This window comes from Henckelia pumila, chromosome 2, assembly GCF_033568475.1.
Source record: "Henckelia pumila isolate YLH828 chromosome 2, ASM3356847v2, whole genome shotgun sequence".
Lineage (NCBI taxonomy): Eukaryota > Viridiplantae > Streptophyta > Magnoliopsida > Lamiales > Gesneriaceae > Henckelia > Henckelia pumila.
In genome coordinates, this window is record NC_133121.1 from 159,476,428 (window position 1) to 159,491,478 (window position 15,051).

The following is a 15,051-nucleotide window of genomic DNA, read 5'->3' on the forward strand; positions in this document are numbered from 1 at the left end:
CGGCCCTAGGCGGCGCCTAATCGGGCTGTGCGTCCTAGGCGGCTAAGCGTTGGGGAAGGGAAGATGCACGTTCATGTTTTTTTTGGGCTTTTAGGTTTTTTTTTTTGCTTTTAAGTTTTTTATTGGGCTTTTAATTAAAAGCCCAATAAAAAAATAAAAGCCAATGAGGCCTCAAACTAAAGTCCAACAAGCCAAAATAACTTGTTGGCTTGCCCTAACCATCTTCATTCTCATTTGAGAGGAATCCAACGAAGCGGCCAGAGTCAAAGAAAATAGAAAAGGTTTCTACCCAGACCAATCTTCATCTTCATTTGATGTACTTTTGATTTCTGAACAAAGAAAAGAAGCTATATACTTGAAATCATTTTTAAATTTGATGTTTTTTTTGTGTTGGAGTTATATAATGTGATTTTTTTTGTTATACCGCGGAATCCGCCTAGCGGCGCCTAGTCCCCGCCTAAGCGGCCTAGGCGCTAGGCGCTGGTCAGGCGCCCGACTAGCGCCTAGCGAATTTTAGAACCTTGGATTGTACATCCAAAGATTGTGCGTTTGCATGGAGTGTCGTTGAGCGTTATTAGTGATAGAGATCCGAGGTTCACCTCATGTTTTTGGGTTAGTTTTCAGCGAGCCTTGGGTACTACCTTGAGTCTCAGCACAGCGTATCACCCGCAGACGGATGGTCAGTCCGAGAGGACTATTCGGACATTGGAGGACATGCTGAGGACTTCAGTGATGGACTTTGGATTATCATGGCAGGATCAGTTGCCGATGATAGAGTTTGCATATAACAATATTTACCATCGCAGCATTGGCATGACACCGTTTGAGACTCTTTATGGTCGTCGTTGTCGAACACCCTTATTCTGGGATAAAGTAGAGGAGAGACAGTTGAGGGGCCTGAGTTGATTCAGCAGATTTTGGATAAAGTGGAATTGATCAAGAAGATGATCAAGACTGCATAGAATAGACAGGCCAGTTACGCCAACACCAAGAGATTTTGAGGCATGAGAACATGTCTTCTTGCAGGTTTCACCTTTCAAAAAAGTGATGAGGTTTGGTCTCAAGGGAAAGCTAGCGCCAAGATTCATTGGTCCGTTCGAGATCTTGAAAAAGGTCGGAGATGTGGCCTATCGTTTGGCGTTACCACCGTATCTATCTGGTATTCATAACGTGTTCCACGTGTCGCTACTTCGTCAGTACGTGGCATCATTTTCATTTTTCTTAACAAATTGCTCAATAATTGTCAAGAAGTATATTCCAAGATTCCATCCTTAGCAAAAAACAAAAAAAAAAAAAAAAAACAAACAAAACAAAACAAAACAAAACAAAACAAAACAAAACAAAACTCATTTGGAGGAGCATTGTTTCTGGATAGAGTTTACATATCATACCAAAGCACAACTGCTAGTACCAGTATTCTCTAAGAATTTCTATTCAAAGTGTCGAAGATTACACAGCTGAAAAAGAAGGTAGAACAACCAATATTGGGGAAAAATTACAATAGATGAGCAATATAGATAAAATTACACAAATGAGTTACTAAGAAACGTAAAATTACACAAATGAGTTACTAAGAAATGTAACCATACATCTCGTGCTCTGAAACAAATTCTCTATTTTTGGCCAAACTGTAGATTGAATTTCTAGAAGCTTTTGCGCTTTATCATGTAAAGCTGGCCATTGTCGAATACTTTCACCATGAATCTGATCATTCCAAGAAAGGGTGTTAAGAGGAGTTTAGGATTTCATCAGGTGCAGCATAGTTAAAGTAAATGAGATTTACTATCATGTCACATTTCACAACTATTTCGTTATTGTGCACTTTAACGCACAAATCAATTAAAATTTTTGAATAATAGACCAAGTATTCGTTATTGAACAAGTATATGAATACTATCATCTTGCATTTCACATTGGGCATTCAAACATGCCTCCAGCCTTTAAGGCATCTTAGGTAGTGTTTAGGACATCTTCTAGAAAGCACTTCTCAGCTTTTTCTTGACAAAATTTCACAAAATTTCAAAATTTTGTGAAAGAAGAAAAGCTGAGAAGTGCTTCTCTCCCAAACACTACCTTAGAAAATGTGCCCAAGGGTCAAGATCCACATTTCATGTCAGAGCAGCTATCCAACTTCACTCAAGCACATAAACTTATAATAACTAGGAGAGAGAGCAGCCCGACAAGTACCAACTTTCAAAAACTTCATGTCATATAGCCTTTGCTTGTGGATTCTCGCCCTTGCACTTGTGGGCAAAAGTAAGCCTATATTTAATACCTCAAAGGGAGAACAAAATAAAAAGGCTACTGGAATTGACATAGAAAGCAGCTAGGACAGCAAAGACAATACCTTTAAAAATAATCTGAGCACAGCTTGTATAAACTCAAAGTTCTTCCTGCATAAAAGCTCTTGTATAAAATAGTCCAGCAGGAGTTCAATGGAATACATTTTCGATCTATTGCTTGTCTGTGGCTCATCGTTGTCATCTATAATCTGAAGCATCCTAAGTTCCATATCCAAAGTGGAAGAGGATAAGCCTTTAATATAATCTGTAAATGCTGCAACTGCAGGAATTCATCCACATATATTAAATTTTAAATGCATCCAAGAAAATTTGAATTCAAACATTTGATATGAAAGACAGCACATATGTACTTACAGTTCTTTTCCTCTGATAAGGTCTGAAGGGCCTGTAAGAAATGGGATTCTGAAACGTCAGTTTTTGCCTCTTTGCTGCTAACTGTTTCACCAGTTTGCAAAAGCTTCTCTTCTTCAGCAGATTCTCTAGCTTTAAAAAATATCTCCCCGGATAAAATTGGAGTTGTTGGTAAGAAGAAAGGGGCCTTCTCTGGTTTTTTGGGTGGCTCAATCGGTTTGTTCCTGGCTTTTATAATATCCAAATTGATCAGGCTTTGCCACCGACTCTTGGGCAACAGGGAAAGCGTGACAAGATCAGATATTTGGTAATCTAAAACTTGGAAATGAGAAGGATCTTTGGCTTCTTGAAGGCTGATATTAACCTTGGTAAAATCGTCATAGTCATGTGAAGTATCTCCCAGTGAAGAAACGGATGGTAGCTTGATACTAACAATTTCCTTGCCACTTCCATAGGAATCAGCTTTATTAGATGCAGAAAACATTGAATAGTTAACCCATAGATATATCCCAGTCTGATCCACATGAGCTGTTGCTAAAATATCCATATTTGGTGAAAGAGATAATGCTGTCACAGGGATATCAACATGTACAGCATCTATTTGTTTAGCTAGAATCACATCCCAAATTCTAAGAGTCCCATCCATGCTGGATGTCAAAAGCCATTTCCCATCCTCGCTAAAGCACATATCTGTTATACGATCTGCATGACCTTCAAATTTTCGAACCATCCTCAATGAGATAACATCAAACAAACGAATAACTAAATCATCTGCCACGGTAGCCAAAAGGCCATTGTAACGGTGATAGACAATTTTTACCAGAGAACAACCAATTTCCCATCTGGATCTTAAGTCACGTCCCTTGAAGTCCCAAACCTTAACATCTCCGTGGTATCCAGCACTTATCATGATTGTATTTGTTGAATCACAAGCAATGCCAACTACTTCTCCCGCGTGAGCACTGGTTTTTCTTTCTGTCATATCAACATAATTGCCTCGACTGATACCTGACTGAAGATTAAACCGCTCAATCCAACCCCCAGCAGTTCCAATTACAGCAAAATTACCACATGCACTGATCGCACATGCCTTCACTGGCATAGTGTCCTGAGTGCTTGGTGAAAGAATATGCTCTCCAATAACAAAATTTTGAAGCCTCCATACATATGCCTGTGCAGTATCCATGTGACAGGTAACTACATTGCACCAATCCCGCTCCCTGATTTCAGCAACATCAAACGTAATAACAGGCTTAAGTTTTATTTCCGTTTCCTTCAGCTTCAGTCTCTTCGCTCTTTTGGATGCATGGCGTTGTGAAAGTTCTCTACTTTGCTGATCTTGGACAACAGAAAAAAGGCGAAAAGCACAATCATGACCACCAGAAAGAATATGCCTACCATTGGCATAAAATTTTATACATAGAGGAGGAGCGCTGTGACCACTTCGGAAACGTAGTAAGCGAGGATCCCCATCACTTGTATCAAAAATCCACATTTTCACAGAGTTGTCTGCGGATGAACTCATCAGCACAGGCTCACAAGCAAAAAAGTGGAGAGAAACTATGGAGGAATCATGGGCCTCTCTAATGACAGAGTGAAGCTTCCTTTTCTCAAGATTCCAAATACTTACGACACCAGATGAACCACCAGCCGCTAAAAGGGGCTGCCCATCAGTGCTGAAAGATAAAGCAGTCACAGCTCCAGAAGTAGAATGAGTAAATGTAACCACCTCTTCATCGTAGAGGATGTTGTGGACATGAATCTTTCCATCGGAGCAACCAACAGCAATAACATGCAATGCCGGAGATGAAACACAGCAACATATGGCGGCATTCCATCCTTTGAATTCATGAAGTTTGTTCTTTGTGCTAATGTTCCATAATTGCAGAGGACCTTCCTGACTTCCAAAAATTACCTATTTGCAAAGCTTATTGTAAGAAGCATAGTTATCGAAGACACGAGACCACAACAAGATGCAGAAGGGTTGAAGAGCCCAAGGAGCAAATAGAGAGGACAGGTGCTCACCTTCCAGAAGTGTGGAGCATTAATGGGTCAAAAAAGAAATTATATATGTAAAATAATTCTGAATAAAATTCATAAGGCATAAACAACAAACTTAGCCATAAATCATTAATTACTTAAAAAGTATGAGTTATAACTCCCCAATAAGAATTTATACCACCACATTAAGTTGTTAGCAATAATATTTGTTTTCAAAAAAATCCACCGATACAACCAAATAATTTGCCAACAATTTCAATAATAACACACTAATTAATTCTAGTTAATGGAATGGTTAGAAATTTAAATCTTAAGAATCACAAATAAATATGAAAATAATTGAAAGAAAATAACAAGAACCAACTAAAAAATGACTCAGAAAATAAAAAAATATAACTCTTTGGAGCTGCTGGCCGCCGTTGCCAGTCATTGGAGGATGACTTTGGGTCAAGGGAGGTACTCGAGACTCGAGAGTGGGCTGCTATGTGAAACAGTTGCTTGTGAAAAGGACTGCTTGACAAACTGTGCCCGGGGTAAAAGGTTCACCGGTAAGAAGTTGATTCACAAGCTCAGAAAATAAAAGCAAAAACCATGTATTCCTACTTGGATTTCCCTATTGTCAGGTCAATGAACCAAAAAAGTTACCTTATTTAAATAAGTATCTGGATGCATTATGCAGCTCACGCTAAACTTGGTTCCCAAAGAAATATGGCCAACTGGAGAAATATCGTCAGTTATTTCTTTAAATGGCCACATGAAGAGGTTGCCTTTAACATCGAGACTTAAGATGTGTTCGCCAAAAAGAAGGAAGTGATTAATCTTTGCACCATGGCTCCCCCAAATCGCCACCTGTTCAAGGTAGTGATATTTTTGTCAATCTAGAGGAAATACATCACCAGCAATATACAAGACTCAAATGATAATAAAAAAATAAAGAATATACAAATGTAAGATTTACCTTGTTTCCAGCAAATACTTTGCTCATATAAATTTTGAAATGTTTACCAGCAACTGGGAAGATTAGGACATGCACAAAAAGTTCTAACATGAAAGAATGGAAAATTAATGGTGGAAGGTATTCTAAGATATGCTTGACTATCCAGTTCATTAGTCTATAACTTAAAACATACAAAACACTCTCTCCACAGGTCACTGATGGACAGTAGAACTAACCACCATATTTCGATTATGTGCATCAATTCATAGTTGTATGCTAATGTCAATTTGAGATCGGTGCCTCAGTGGTCCCAACGATATTTTCTAAAATCTAACTTACAACAGTGGTTTGGTAGATCTTCCACAAATAATAATTCAAGAACCTCAAGACTAAAAAAGACAGTTGTTGCTCCCATTCATTCAAAGCTACAAGTTGGGAAGATTCTGCAATAACCAAGCGTCTTAGTTTGACAAGTCGTTTGAGGGTAGTCTCGTTTAGCCATAGAGCTAGCATATCATAGCAGCTACGACCCCCTAAAACCTAGCTAAAGACCACACTGAGTTCCACAGGCAGATCAGAAAAATCTAGCAATAGACTGGACATTCAAGTAGTTTAATGAATCAATATTACTGAAACTTCTTAAAATCATACATTACAGTTTTTGAATCATAGACACTCCTTTTTATGGAAAAAGGATCTTAATTGCAGCTCGTTGAAGTACTCAGTTTTTCCATAGAAAAAGTGGCAGAGATCAAAATTTGTAAGGTGTGATCTTATGAGCGAATTAACTCATTTTTCCATGCATTGGTACTCCTCGCAGTTTTGCCATACTTCAGCAAAACTAATTTTTTATAATATTTTTAAAAAAACACAACTACTGGCTTGTAGTCTTGAAGTTCTCAAGTTATCATGATGTGGAAGATACTTAACCAATTTATCCTTCCAGAATCATGCTTTCGAAATTTCCAGATCTACCATTCCACGGTACTCCTTAGTAAACCAAAATAAAGCCAATTTCTCCTCTCACCCGAACAGAGAATATAAAGTAAAAAAAACAAGAAAAGAATTGCATTTACAGCTTCCTAAGACGTGCTAAATTGCATATATACACTGCCACAGGTAACATGAACGATTAGCTCCATCAACGTCAACCTAAGCACTGTGCGTAATTGTGCTTTAGCCACTTGAATCAATAAAAAAATTAAAAAAAAACATCACATCCCAACTCCAAAATCTGACAGATGAAACAAAACATTAAGGCATGCTTTTGCACTCTATTCTTCCTCCCGTTTTAAATAACGGGCTCATCTTGGTGATTGTTTCATAGGTGGAAATCATTTAATAAATCAATAGAGAAGGGAGAAAAATGACATCTTTAGTTCCAAGTTATGATTTATCCAGCGTGTACCTGATGAGCACGCTTGAAAACTGCAATTTTACTCCCATATGCAGCAAATGTGTAGTCGCGATGAGAAGCCAAAGCCCGTATCTTCTTTGGCAACTGAGGACCTGCAACTTCCACAAATCTATCATCTAATTGTACAGCATTCCATGCACAATTACAGCTACCAAAGACTAAAAATTAAATAACATGCCTTGGAGAATACTTTAAACTCAATCACAAAAGGAGAAGAAAAAAAGATAGGACCGTTCAATAGGAAAATCAAGGGAGCTTACCAACGAGCACTAGAGTGAGCTTAGCACACTGCGCATAGAAGATATTGAAACAACGTCAGCTTCTCAACAGGAAAAATACAAAAAGATGGCCGAAAACAGATTCCTAGAAAGCTGCAAAGTATTATTACATTGTAGATTTGAAATGCTTTGCCGACGCTGACGGTGACGAAGGTCTCAGTGCCGAGACGCTGCACGGAGAATGGGACGCCCGTTGTAATATATCCGATCGATCGGAATGGTTCGAAAATCCCCATTCTGTAATGTCTCTCTAGGGTTTAGGCCGTGTTGATGAAGAAGAAGAAGAAAAGAGGCGTGTTGTGTGCGAAGGCTGGGAGGGTTTAAGGTTCTAGGTTTTTTATAAATAATAAATAATAATAATAAATAAAACGACGCCCTTCTTTCCGTATAAATAAATCCTTGCCATTAATTTAACCGAGTCGAGACTAAGTTGAGCTCCGATTAGGGGTGTTTATCGGTCGGTTCGGTTTTAATTTGTCTAATTTTAGTTCGGTTTTTCGGTTTTCGGTTTATAAAAAATGTAATCCGAAGTCAAACCGTTCTACTTCGGTTCGGTTCGGTTTTTTTTACTATAATTGACCGGTTTTTACGGTTCGGTTTAGTCGGTTTGATCATTAATAATACATAACACAATAAAAAAATATTAATTTCATCCAACATGTAATTTAAATACCTCAACACACAACTTAAAGTTATAATCGTGTAGTGAAGAAACAAAAATAACAAACAATACAAGGACAAACATTCAACCACATGCTAATAATATTTTCAAAAAAAACAAAACAAATTTTGATACGGTTATTTCGATTTTAATAAAATTATTAAAATTAATAATATAAAATATAATATGTTTTTTTACATAAAGAACAATCAGATAATCAACTATAAATTACATAAACAAAAACAATGAATTAAATAAACAACAATAAAAAAATATTCAAAATGATTATTCATTCACTAGATATCATCTCATAACATATATAATATAAATAAAATTATTAATTTAATTCAATTTCGGATTTTTCGGTCGGTTCGGTTTTGATATATATAATCCAAAACCGAACCAAATAAAATTCGGTTTTAATATTTATATCCGAATTACAAAATACGATTTTCGGTTCGGTTCGGTTTTTGATTTTTCCGGTTTGGATTTCCGGTTTTTTCGGTTTTATCCTAAATATGAACACCCCTAGCCGCGACTAAATGCAGTGTTTGGAAAAGCTTCTAGTAAAATCTTGTGAAGGAAAAGCTCATAAATGATTGTTAAAAGTTCTTTCAAACACTACCTAAATATTTATTAAATATTTGAATTTTGACTCGTTTGTCCAACTTTGTTGACGAAATATATTCAAGATATACGTACGAGATTTTATCAATTCTAAATGAGCTTATTTAAATATTCATTAAAATTAAATTATATATTTAAAGAAGATATAATATTCTTAATTAAATTTGTAATAAATTTGATATTTTTATAAATAAAAGTATAAAATCTATAAATAAAAAATCAAACTTATTCACGAGCTAACGAGTCATATATAATAAAATTTGTGTTTCGTTCGTTTATAACAGGCCTCATTAAACGACTAGTGAGTTTTTATCAAATCAAGTTGCGAATAACTCACTTGGTTATTTACATTCCTAAGTCAAAGAGCAGGCCTTTGGATGTACAAAATATTTTATATTAACTTTTGAAAGTAAGTCTGGTATGGTAAAACGATATGGTAAGAAAATTATTTTGGCTAATGCATTTCAAATATGTTAAACAACAATACCGATGAATTTAAGGTACAGTGCGTTCAGATTCATAAGAAAAATAGATTTATAATTGGATTTGAATTTTAAATCCATGGAATTGAAATTTCATTTTAGTGTTTTGCAAAATTTTAAAATATATATAATCGCGGAAAATGATAGTATAGATTTTAAATAAATGACATTCTGTAAAAAAAAAAAAAAATTAAGGGGCTTGAAATTATAAGTAAGTTTTATATATATTTAATGATTTATTGTTTTTAAAACTCAACTATCATGAAATTTGACCAGTTTTGTAAGGATTTCATTTAGTTAAATAAAATTCCACCAATAACAATCCTATTTTGAAATCTCATTTTACCAAACATTAAAACAGTATTTGCAATTTCAAATCCCGCCAAATTCCCTCCAAATCCATTTCACCAAAGACAATGTTAGTTCTAAGTTGTGTTTGAATGCAAGGATTTGAAATCTATAGATTTCGATTATATTGTTATTGTTTACGATGAAACAATATATCAAATTTTAAGTCAACATGATCTTATAATGTAGCGTCCCGAAATTTTTTTAATACTAGCAACCGAGGCACATATGTTGCATGTGTATAACGAAATATATGAATATTGTGTATATATACTTGTATATAAAATTTTATTTTTTCGTAAAATTTGGTTTAGTTGTGAATATTTTATTTGTAGTGCAAGAACCAGTGTATGAAAGTTGTAAGTTATTGATCGAATGTTAGTGTTTTCTCGACTAAGTTATATGCAAACAAAGATGGCACAAAGACATATAGTGGTTCGGATCAATGCGATCCTACATCCACTTAATTGAAGTAGATCAATTCACCGCCACCAAGAAGAGTTGTACAAAGTAAGTTCATCACAATTCCACGCAATAGAGGATTCCTTTCATGAGTGATAATTATACTCCAATTACTGGTTCTTGATAATTGCAATCATTTCTTCGATTGTATTTGCGACACAATTTTGTATTGATTATTGGTTAATACCAAAATAAATTAGTATCTGCATATGAAGTGAAAGCACCTTCAATATCTTGATGTTTGATGAAAAGGTGTATCTGACAATATCTAGCCAGCACCACGTACCTAGAGTAGAAAATAAACCACTCAAATGTAGTGAAAACACCTTTGATCTCCAAAGATTGTTACCTGCATCAGAAACTAAGGAAAACACGATTGAAGTGAAATGAATATATTTAAAACAAAATATATTCAGTATTAAATCATCAAATCCGACATAAGTAACACTCAAACATAAATTTACATTGAGAAATGTAAAATCTATTTGTCAAACCATAAAAAGAGAATTTAAAAAATATGAAGGAGCATGTGACAAATTTAATGTACTAATGTTAAATAAGAAATATTGGAATAGAAGGCGGAAAATTAGAAGATAAAAGCTCAAATGCTGAAAAATACAATGCAAAAGACTAATAAAATTAAAATGCCACATATTTATATTTCAAATTATAATATTTGAAAACACAAACGGAAGAATGGTGGAAAAAATAATGAGAACCCAAATACTTGTTATCCAAAATATGTAAACTCAAAACGCGAATATAACAGAAACAATATACTAAGAACGAAGTAAGATCGTATAACAATTCAGTGGTATATTGAGCATGTAATTACTGTAAAGTATAAACAGAATGAGTAAAGAAACAGTTAAGCAAACCGAGGCCTGTAAGTAGCACAGTTTCCTTAAAACAGATTCGTCCCCTCCTATGTGTGCTTTGAGGATTACACGGACGTCTGTCTCCCAAGATAAAACGGAAAAACCTTGTAGAAACCTAGCACGAAGGAACTACAATGGCGAACCGAGAATGTATCTGAACAGTATCACGATGGAACAGAAGAACAAGAACAGAGCTACAGCGAGAGCAGAACGCAGCTGATCCGAGGAACAGCGAAAGCAGAGTGCAACTGAGAGGATTTCGTGAGATTTGTTTGTTTGTGAGATTGTTTTTGGAGGACTACAGTCTGCCTCTATATATAGGCATCGGACTGGGCAGATGGAAGGCCAAAGGCTGGAAGATGAAGCACCAATAGTCTGGCAGCTGAAGCACCAACGGACATCCAGCTGAAGGGTCTCATCCAGAAGCTTCTCAGCAGGTGAAAGGTCAAAATCGAAAAATAAAATAGCAAAAAGTAGGCAATTTTTCCTTGAGCGGCCCGACATTCGACGCACCCAGGTCGCGCTCGTAAGCTTGCACACAAGTCAAGCCTATTTGAATGCCGCTTTTTCGGAAACTGCTCTTTTCTCAAGTGCAACCAAACCCAATCATTGGGTTCAAATACAACCTTCTTTTTACCTTTATTCTCTTGCTTTGTGTATTGCAAGTTCTTTTTCTCAATGTTCGCCTTTACCTTCTCATGCAAACTCCTAACAAACTCCACCTTTTTCTTACCATCCATGTTAACTCTTTCACTCATAGGCAAAGACATCAAATCCAATGGAGTTAAAGGATTAAAACCATACACAATTTCAAATGGAAAAAAATTCGTAGTAGAATGTACACTACAATTATATGCAAATTCAACAAACAGCAAACATTCTTCCCAACTCCTCAATTTTTTTTTTATTATAGTACACAACAAAGTTCCTAACGTCCTATTAACAAATTCAATTTGACCATCCATTTGAGGATGACATGTAATCAAAAACAGTAATTTAGTACCATGTTTTCACCATAATGTTTTCCAAAAGTAACTCAAAAATCTTGTATCTCTATCAAAACAATACTTCTAGGTATGCCATGCAATCTAACAATCTCACTAAAGAATAAATCAGCATGTGTAGCATCATCAGATTTATGACACGCAATAAAATGAGCCATTTTTTAAAACCGATCAACCACAACAAAAATAGAATCCCTCTTCTTCTTAGACCTTGGTTGTCCTAGAACAAAATCCATAGAAATATCTACCTACGGTTCACTAGGAATAGGAAGTGGAGTATAAAGTCCATGTGGTTTTTGTCTAGACTTAGCTCTTCTACAAGTAACAGACCTTTCACAAATTTTCTCAACATCATGCTTCATGTGAGGCCAATAAAAATGTTCATTCAATATTAGATAAGTTTTAGCCACACCGAAGTGTCCCATTAAACCACTCCATGTCATTTTTTTCCTTAACAAGTAATTCACGAATAGAAGATTTAGGAATACACAACTTATCCTACTTAAACAAATATCCATCATGCAAGTAAAATTTATCCATTGGACCACGCATACATGACTCAACAATTCCACTAAAATCACTATCAACAGCATATAACTCCTTAACATTCTCAAAACCCAAGAATTTCGAATCCAAAGTAGTTAAAAGCACATCTCCGTGATAGTGCATCCGCTACCACGTTTTCTTTACCTTGCTTGTACTTGATAACGTATGGACAACTCTTCACAAACACTACTCACTTGGCATGTCTCGTGTTCAACTTCTGTTGTCCCTTAAGGTGCTTCAAAGATTCATGATCCGTATGAATCACAAACTCTTTAGGCTTCAAGTAGTGCTGTCATATCTCAAGCACTCTCACCAATGCATAGAACTCCTTATCATAAGCAGGTTAGTTCAATGCTGCTCCACTCAATTTCTCACTAAACTATGCAATCGGTTGCCCACCTTGCATCAAGACGCCTCCAATCTATACACCTGATGCATCACATTCAATCTCAAAAGTATTAGAAAAATCAGGTAAAACAAGTAAAGGAGCATTAATTAATTTTTTCTTAATGATATTAAAATACTTCTCTTGTTCCTTGCTCCAATGAAATGAAACGTTCTTTTTTATCACCGCAGTCATAGGTGCCACCAACGTGCTGAAATCTTTCACAAATCTCCTATAGAAACTTGCAAGACCATGAAAACTTCGAATTTGACCAATAGAAGTAGGCGTTGGCCAATCTTGAATAACACTCATCTTTTCCTCATCAACTTTTACCCTTGAGCACTTACCACAAAACCAAGAAACAGATTTTCTTTTGTACAAAACATACTTTTTTCAAGTTTGCATATAAATTTTCAGCTTTCAATGTGATTAGCACAATTCTCAAGTGTTCCACGTGATCATCCAAATTCTTTCTATACACCAAAATATCATCAAAATAAACAACAAAAAATTTCCCAATATGTGCACGCAAGACATGATTCATTAATCTCATAAAATTGCTAGGTGCATTAGTTAATCCAAATGAAATCACTAACCACTCATACAAACCATATTTAGTTTTAAAAGCAATTTTTCACTCATCACCCTCTCTCATCCTAATTTGATTATAAACACTCTTAAGATCAATTTTACTAAATATGTTATAATCATGCAACTCATCCAACATATCATCTAGTCTAGGTATGAGATGCCTATACTTGATGGTAATGTTATTAATAGCTCTACAATCCACACACATTCTTCATGAACCGTCTTTTTTAGGCACTTATAATAACACAGGCACAACACTTGGTGACAGACTCACACACAAAACCTTTATCTAATAACTCACTTACCTGCCTTTGTAGCTCCTTAGTCTCTTTCGGGTTGCTCCTATACGCTGGATGATTTGGAAACGCACTTTCGGGTACGAAATCAATTTGATGCTCAATTTTCCTCAAATGTGGTAATCCTTGAGGTAACTCCTCCGGAAATAAGTCTTCAAATTCCTGCAAAAGAGAAAAAACATTGCTCGGAAGATTTTCGGCTATATCACTTGTGTTTAGGAGAACCTCCTTATAAACAATTAACACAAGTGGAGTATGTGTATGAAAAAGATCTCTCAACTCACTCTTTTGGACCATACATATTTTTTTCTCGGCTTCTTTTCTCTCAATTTTTTATCACCTTTTTTTTCTCTCATTATTTTTTTCTAAGGATATTTCACTTTTTTATCACTCTTTTTTCGGCCTCTTCTTGCTTTTTCCTTTTCAAATAATCCTCCAACACTTGCTTTGGAGTCATAGGCAATAATACAATAGGTTCCTTTTTCAAAGTAAAAGAATAACAATTTTGAAACCATCATGTACATGTTGCGTAATTTTGTGCCTGCGAGTGTACGGTGTCAAGTTTTAATATAGTAATGAATAGAGTGTCAATCCCACGAGGAGTAAAATTGATAATTATTAAGTACTTGTAATTAAAATAGTCTAAACTTTATCTAGAAAATTAAATAAGAGAATTTTAATTTTTTAAAATTAAATAAATTCACAAAATTTTAGCAAAGCGCGCACAACTTCAAAAAATATCAATGAGAATGATGGTCTAGAAGTTCTGATTTCACCTAGTTTCAACAACAACTACTCATAATTAAATTATTTTCATGAATTTCATTCAATTAATAGCCAATAACACTTAAGTGTATTATTTTCCTCTCCCGAGTGCCAAATAATATGTATCAACTGCGGTTCAATTCCAATATCCCTATTAAAAATCTAATCGTAGTGATATGTGTAAAACAATGTTCTTCCTAAGGCTCTATTAACGTTATATACTCTCCCGATATATATAAACAATTAACGGTGTGTTTTCTATTGGTCCTATTCAAAATTTCCTCTCCCGAGTGTCGGATTCCAAATAATATAACAAATCAATTATTGATCAAGTAATTGAAACGACAATCAATACTAGAAAAAACAATTAATCTACTAGAATTCAATCCAAAAATATCAAAAAGTTGTAGAAGCGTCTCAATCTGGCTACATCAACCTCTAGACTAAGAAATTTAGTTCATTATCAAAATATTGCAAAAATAAATCACGTTCATGAAACTAGACATCAAATCAATAATATAAATTCAAAAGAAAGAAAAAAAAATCCGTAGTCGGTCTTTCGTGTCCGGTAGATCGATCTTCGTATTTGTTGATTGATGTTCTTCAAGTCTTGCCCAAATTTCTCTTCTCCAAATCTCACGTTTAAGCTCTCTTGATTTATCTTGTGATTTGCGGCGTTTTCCTCCTCAATTATGTGCAAAAGAATCCCTTTTATATGT

At 35.2% G+C, this 15,051-nt stretch overlaps 1 protein-coding gene across 1 annotated transcript; it reads right to left on the minus strand.

The window, feature by feature from the left end:
* Nucleotides 1–1,405: 1,405 nt before the first annotated feature.
* LOC140882113 (U3 small nucleolar RNA-associated protein 21 homolog) lies at nucleotides 1,406–7,618 on the minus strand. The gene is made up of 7 exons (XM_073287878.1): nucleotides 7,398–7,618; nucleotides 7,270–7,297; nucleotides 7,001–7,101; nucleotides 5,301–5,504; nucleotides 2,658–4,569; nucleotides 2,348–2,562; nucleotides 1,406–1,704 (listed from the first exon to the last, which is right to left on the minus strand). Exons 1-7 carry the CDS (start codon nucleotides 7,521–7,523, stop codon nucleotides 1,555–1,557), a joined length of 2,736 nt encoding a protein of 911 aa, XP_073143979.1. The 5' UTR covers nucleotides 7,524–7,618; the 3' UTR covers nucleotides 1,406–1,554.
* Between the last annotated feature and the right edge of the window lie 7,433 nt (nucleotides 7,619–15,051).